Source organism: Mustela nigripes, chromosome 1, assembly GCF_022355385.1.
Source record: "Mustela nigripes isolate SB6536 chromosome 1, MUSNIG.SB6536, whole genome shotgun sequence".
Classification (NCBI taxonomy): Eukaryota; Metazoa; Chordata; class Mammalia; order Carnivora; family Mustelidae; genus Mustela; species Mustela nigripes.
In genome coordinates this window covers 1,202,996-1,210,206 of record NC_081557.1, presented here as the reverse complement: position 1 = coordinate 1,210,206, position 7,211 = coordinate 1,202,996, and the positions used below count along the sequence as shown (strand labels likewise).

At 51.4% G+C, this 7,211-nt stretch overlaps 1 protein-coding gene across 1 annotated transcript in view; it reads right to left on the bottom strand.

Moving 5' to 3' along the window:
* The window catches only part of LOC132008332 (uncharacterized), an 8,268-nt gene extending 7,922 nt beyond the window's left edge, over positions 1-346 (bottom strand). Inside the window, 2 exon segments of the mRNA XM_059386862.1 lie at positions 31-104; positions 275-346. Of these exon segments, the coding sequence (XP_059242845.1) occupies positions 31-104; positions 275-346 (146 nt within the window).
* Positions 347-7,211: the final 6,865 nt, after the last annotated feature.

Genomic DNA, 7,211 nt, shown 5'->3' with positions numbered 1-7,211 from the left:
CAGCTGCTGCAAACCCTGCTGCTCCCAGTCCAGCTGCTGCAAACCCTGCTGCTCCCAGTGCAGCTGCTGTGTCCCCGTCTGCTGTCAGTGCAAAATCTGAGGTTCTGTTAAGGACCTCAGGTGACTCCTGCTGGCCCAGTTTTCCCAAGCTGTGACCTGTACTTTATTGCTAAGTTCCAAATCACACCCCAGGGCCATCGCCCATCTAGAAAGAAGACAAATTTGGTTGACGGTTCCTTGGGAGAAGCCTGTTTAATGTTCATTTTCTGCTGACTTTCCCATCACCTTCCGGAAGCATCTCCGTCCTCCCCAGACCCCGTCCTGGTTGGCCCGCCGACAGGCCCATGCTCCAGGTGGTGTCCTGTCTCCACTTTAGGAGGCTGTTAGTGTTGGTGTTCCACTGGGAACAAGGTTGTGGTTAAAGAAACACTTGGAGCTGCTCTGCGTGTCAAACACTGCTTTGTCTTAAATCGTATGTTTCCAATCAATAAAAATATGTTCACGGATTGAAACCCATGGCTTGTGCCTTCCTGTCATTGGTCATGATGACCATGAAGGTCGCTGCTGTTCTCATTATGTTCTATTCCACACTTGGGGGCTGATGGATTTGTTGGTGGCGGCATTAGTGCCCCCCCGGGGTACGGCCGGCAATCACCCTGGCCACCCCTCTCCTCTGCGGTCTCTCTTCTATCCTCGGGACCCTCTCCAGCCATTGATGTGATAGAAAGAGGACAGTCCCCAAGGCCAGGGCGATAGAGGCCTAACAGCTGTGGGACAGTCCCAGAGCTCCAGACTGTCCCCTCCCTTCTTCCAGGGCTCTGCTCCCTTCCTCCTCCTCCTGCAACCACAGGCATAGCTGAATCCCTCAGTCCTGGTCAAGTGGTTGGGGCCTGGGAACCAGATGTTGCCATTCTCATCCACATCGGAGGACTGTGGTAAGACCAGCCTCTTGCCACAGGAAGCTCACACACCGGCTGAAGGAAGGGACTTCAGCTTCTGCATCCGTGTCCCAGCCCTTAACCTATCTGTTCCAATCTGCATAAAACATAAGGGATTGTCAAGAAAAAGAAAAACAGTGGCTGTTTCCCAGACTGAGGACCTTGGGAAATCATACTGTGAGGCCTCCCTTGTTATTCTGAGGCCTCCAACCACATTCTTTCAAAATTCTTAAAAGGCAGTATTAATAGAGATGAGTTATTTCAAGTCATTTGAAAACACAGTAATCTCCCGGTGTGATATGCCCTCACCATAGAAAAACACAAGAACAGAAATCTTAAGCCGTTTCTGGTAAACATTTTGTTGGTGGGTAACACCGATATTCTTACCCTGAGACAGCTCTGACCGTCTCAATGAAGAGCAAATGTATAATTAGGTCAGGACCAGAAATGTGAGTGTGGGTGTGGGACTAATGAAGTTGAGTAAAAACCCTGTAGTGCTAAATGTGAATTTAAAATGCCAGTGTGCAGTTATGATGTATATTATCTTTAAAAAACTGGTTTCCTATTCCACTGAAAGACCTAGAAAAATGGCCAGCCTGGTAGCTGTGAGCACTCCTTGTGCCAAACCTGTTGTTGTCAAATACCACTCCTCGTATCTAAGTGGGACCCGGGTTCTCCGCAGAAATGGGACTGGAAATGAGTAAAGTGAATATAGAACACCTCAGTGCTCCAGAAAGCCAAGAGATGACAAAGACTCCTCAGGTCATGTTGGAAGAAGCAGGGCATCAAGTTCAAAGAGGTCTCCAGGAGGTAAGTTTGGGGTAATGTTTACACCAATGTTTAAATGGACTGAAACAGAGGCACCTGGTGACTTAGCCAGTTAGGTGTCCATCTCTCAGCTCAGCTCAGCTCATGATCTCAGCAACACGAGATGGAGTCCTGAGTTGGACCATGTGCTGAGCAAGGAGTCTGTTTGGGAGTCTCCACCCCCCTGCCCCTGTGCGCGCGCTCTCTCTCTAAAATAAATAAATAAATAAATATTTTTTTTAATGGACTGATACACATCAAGTATGCTTAAATCTATAAGCACAGAGTGATGCACAGATAATAATACAAACAATATACAAAATGCATAGTATCACAGCTATAAGGCGTTTTATGTAAGCCTCATGGTAACCACACACAAAAAACATTATGGTGGATATACAAAAGACAGACAGGTTCAAAGTATATCATTACAGAATATTACCAAATCCCAAAGGAAGACGGCAAGAAAAAAACAAAGGAACTACAAAACAGTCTGGAAATAATTGACAAGATGACAATAACTATAGTAAGTTCTTATCTATCATAATTCCTTTAAATATAAATGGATTAAACTCTTCAAAAGGTGTAGAGTGGATGGGTTTAAAGGAAAAAAGAAGTTCCAATTCCATGCTGCCTACAAGGGAGTCACTTCAGCTTCAAGGTCACACCGAGGCTGACAGTAAGGGATGGAGAAAGATCTCCTGCAAATGGGAAATAAAAGACAGTGGGGGAGGCTGTACTGCCACCAGGGAAAACAGACTCAAGGCAAAATGGTAACAAGAGACAAGGAAGGGCATTATTAATGACAGAGAGGATGTAACAATTATGAGTATTTACCCACCCAGCATCAGAGCACCTAAACATAGCAAATACCAACAGATCCGAAAGTAGTAATAGACACAATAACAGTAGGGAACTTCAGTGCCCCCTTTCATCAACAAACAGATCGCTCATACAGAAAATCAGTGAGGAGACATTGGGTTTGAACTATATTTTAAAGTTTGGTGCACAGGGCACCAAACACACATTCTTCTCAAGCGACATGGGGCGGTCTTCAGAACAGATCATTTGTTAGGTCACAAAACAAACCCTGAACTTAGGAGGATTGAAGTTGTATCGAGTGTTCTCTCTGACAGTAACGTCAGGAAACCGGAGAACAGTAACAGGAAGAAAATGGAAACCTTCACACAGAAGTGGAAAGTAAGCAACATAGCCCTGAACCACCAATGAGTCCAGGAAGAAATCAAAAGGGGCATCCAAAAACATCTTGAAACAAAAGAAAATGGAAGCACGTCGTACCAAAACATACAGGTTGCAGCGAAGGAGGTAAGTTGCTACCATTTCAATGCTTGTGTCCTCTCAGAATTCATATCAAAACCTTACCTCCTTCTCCCAATGTCCTCCATGTTATTCCTTATGCTCCACAAGTACGTGAGACCCTATGATAATTAACTCTCTCTGCTTGACTTATTTCATTCAGCCTAATCTCCTCCAGTTGGGGGAAATCAGAGGGGAGACAAACCATGTGAGACTATGGACTCTGAGAGACAAACTGAGGGTTTTGGACGGTGGGGGTGGGTGGGTTGGGTGAGCCTGGTGGTGGGTGTTGGGGGGCACGGATCGCATGACGCACTGGGTGTGGGGCATAAACAATTAATCTCAGAACACTGAAAAATAAAATAAAATTTAAAAAAAAAACTTAACTCCTGAAGATGATGGTGCTAAGAGGTGGGACTTTGGGGAGATGCTCAGGTTATCAGAGAGGAGCCTCCTGAGTGGGATTCGTGTTGTTATAAGAGACCCTGCGGAGCCCCCCAGCCCCTTGTACCCCATGAGGACACAGGGAAAGGCATCACCTATGAACCAAGAGGTGGGCCCTCGGCAGCAACCACATTGAGTCTGCCAGCACCATGACCTTGGGCTCCCCAGCCCCACCATATAAGAAATAAATTCTGTAGCTCATGAGTCTCCCAGTCTGTGATATTTTGCCGTAGGAGCCCAACGGACTAAGGCAGGAGGTTATGTGACAAACACCGAGACGAAGAAACAAGAAAGATGTCAACTAAACAACTGCTCTTACATCTTAGGGAACTGGGGCCAAAAAGACAAACTAAGCTCCAGGTTGGCAGAAGGGAGGAAATGGCGCAGCTCAGGCGAGGAAGGGCGGGAGACTGTAGAAGAGTAGCCGAAAACAGCGGTGCGGTGAAGGAGGTTTTTGAAAAGATAAAAAAGAGAGTTGATAAAACTTGGGCTAGAGTAACTTAGACTCAAAGAAAACCTGAAGCGAAGCAGAGGACATTACAACAGACCCCACAGAAATGCGACGGATGGTAAGAGATTACCGCGGACAATCATTCACCGACAGAACAGGTACTTCCGACGTGTGTTTTTTTAACACCACAAAATCCTTCCTTTCTCAGCGCTCACGGACTGGATGTCCCACAGTGAACGTGACTCTCTTCCGACACGACGCACCTGGCGTCGGCAGGTGAAGGGATCTCACGGGTGAAGAGCACAGTCCCGCAGGAACACCCCCGGCCCCACAACTGCTGTGTCACCTGTGCTTCTGACTGACCAGTGAGACGTCCAAGATTCCAACAACCCCTCCTTGGGTTTGACAGATTTGCTGGAGCCACCACAGAACTCACAGAAGTGTGTCACCCACTAGACGAATGGTTGCTGATAGAAGCATAAGCTCAGGCGCAGGGGGTAGAAGAGATGCAGGGAGCAAGGTATGGGGAAAGGGCGTGGAGCTTCCGCGCCGGCGAGCACATCACCATCCCCCAAATCTCCCCATGTTCGCCAGCATGGGACCTCATCAAGTCCTGGTGTTCAAGAGTCTCTATAGAACCTGACCTCTAAGGAACCCCCTCCCCTTCCCAGGGGTAGAGGGGTGAGGCTGAAAGCTCCAAGACCTAGGGCCCCCACCCTGAGTCCCCTCAGCAGCACATACTCAGGTGTGTTCTTTTGGAGACTCCTAAGAAGTGACAGAAGATGTTCTTATCACTTGGAAAATACTAAGGTTTTTAGGAGCTTCTTGCCAGAAACTGGAGACAAAAGATTGTATATATTTCTTACCCTACAACAATAACCTAGAAGAAAGGGATGAATTCCTAGAAGTGTACAACCGACCAAGACTGAATCACCAAGAAATAGGAAATCTGGGGGCTCCTTGGTGGCTCAGTCAGTTGAATGCCTGACTTTCAATTTCAGCTCAAGTCATGATCTCAAGGTTGTGAGATCAAGGCCCGCGTCATGGTCCACGTTGCGCTTAAGGTTTTCTCTCTCGTTCTGCTCTTCTCCCCATGCCTGCTCATGCCCACTCCCGTCTCTCAAGAAAAGTAAGGAAGAGAGAGAGGGAGGAAGGAGAAAATCCGAGCAGACCAAGAAGACTAAATGGAAAACTTCCCAGCAGAGAAACGTCCAGTCCAGATTGGTTTCACAGAAAACAGAAGCAACATGAATAAGCAGGACCACATCCCACTAAGACGTTTCTGCCCAGCAAAATACAGAAACAAAAACACCATCAAAAGAGTCCTCATGCAGCCTACAGGACGGGAGAAACACGTGTAAACCAAGTATCTGGTTAAGGGGTTAATATCCAAAACATTTAAGGAACTCGTACAACTCAATAGCAGAAAAACAAATAACTCTGTTAAAAAATGGGCAAAGGGCCCAAAGAGACATTTTTCCAAAGAAAACATATAAGAGCCAACAAGTACATGAAAAAGTGCTTCCATCCCTTATCACCAGGGAAACGCAAACCAAAACCACGAGGAAATCCCACCTCACCCGTCACAATGGCTGGCATCAGACAGGCAAGAACCGGCAGGTGTCGGGGAGGCTGTGGGGTAAGGGGAGCCCTCCTGCTCTGGGGGCGGGAGTGCGAGCGGGGCAGCCACGCTGCAGAACAGGCCGGAGGGTCCTCAGGAGGTTAAAAACAGAGCTGCCCTAGGACGTGCTGATCCCACTTCTGGGTATTTGTCCAAAGGGAGTGAACTCGCTAGCTTGAAGAGAAGCCTCGGCCCCAGTGCGCCCGCGGCGCCGTTCAGGGCGGGGAAGGTACGGAGTCCGAAGTGTCTGCCCGCGGACCGGGGGAAAGAAAGTGTAGCTCGTGCTTACGGTGGGCCATGACACGCTGCCTACAAAGAAGGGAATCCTGCCGTTTGTGACAACGTGGATGGGGCTGGAGGGCATCAGCTCCGTGGAAGGAGGCAGACCCAGAAGGACGACCCCTGCAGAATCCCACGGCCGGGCTCTGACGACACGGAGCTCACAGCCGTCAGCCACACAGCGGCGGCCGTCCGGGGCCGGGGGAAGGGGTGGGGACGTCGGTCAAGGGGTACCCACTTCCCGCCGCCGGACCGCCTGTTCCCAGGATGGCACACGCGCCACGGGACTGTCGTCGGCAACACCGGGTTGTGCGCCCAAGAGCCCGAGAGAGCAGCCCTACGTGTCCTCGCTGCAGAAGCGGGGGCTGCGGGTGGCGGGCGATGGAGGCCACCGGGACCGCGTGTGCGAACCTCGAAACCGCAGGGGACGGGCTGGTCCCCACTTGCCAGCCACCCCTCCGTCAAGCTGGGAACAACATGCAGGGCCCTCGGCTGCCTGTGGAGGACGTTGGGAGTGTTTCCCTGCGCGAGAGGAGCTACGGGACAGAATCCTGTTTCCTCCCGCTGCTGCCACCCGCGCTCCTCCGGTCGGCGGGCAGATCCCGGGGGGCCAACGCCGCTCGGGATCAGAGCCCCCCCGTCGTGTAACCCAGGGCAGAAGAGGGGTGTGGGCGGCGGTGGTGAATCATTGCCGGGGAGACGGGGCCGGAGCCGGTCAGGCTGAGAAGGCTCGGGCTCTCATCACACCTCGGATAAGACAAGGCTTGAGATCATTAGCCAAAGGCCTGACGGGGCTGCCGCATGGAACACTGAATTCAGGCTATTTACGGGCCCCTTGTTCCTCCTTTCCTGGGGACAGGGTCAGATGGCAGGTGGCAAGCGGCCCCCAAGTCCCCCCCACCACCCCCCGGCCGCCGGACGTGGCCATGTGATTCGCACGAGCCCGTGAGCAGAAACTGTGGCGCCGGTTCCCACGGACACCTTTCCTTCCTCCCGGCGGCCCCGCTCCCCGCGCCCAGGCCACCCCAGCCGCGTCCCGGGGGAGGAAGGGCGGTGAGCCGGGAGCGGGGCCGAAGCAGGCACTGAACCGTGGGGGCAGCTCGCTCAGAGGCATAATTGGCTGACCCGTCCTGCTTGACCCAGAAAGGTAATAAAATGAAAGCAGAGCCGTGGCCTTGGTTCAGTGGCCAGGCCGGGAGTGGACAGGAAATGGTTTTCAGAGGCAGGAGCGATGCCGAGAGGGGGTTGGTATCGCCTCCCGGGTCATGTGTCTCTGGGGGGCTCCGGACGCCCGCTGCTAGCCCCTGCGCCGGGTGGTCCCAGGGGCCACGCTCTGCGAGCCCCGTGAGGAGGA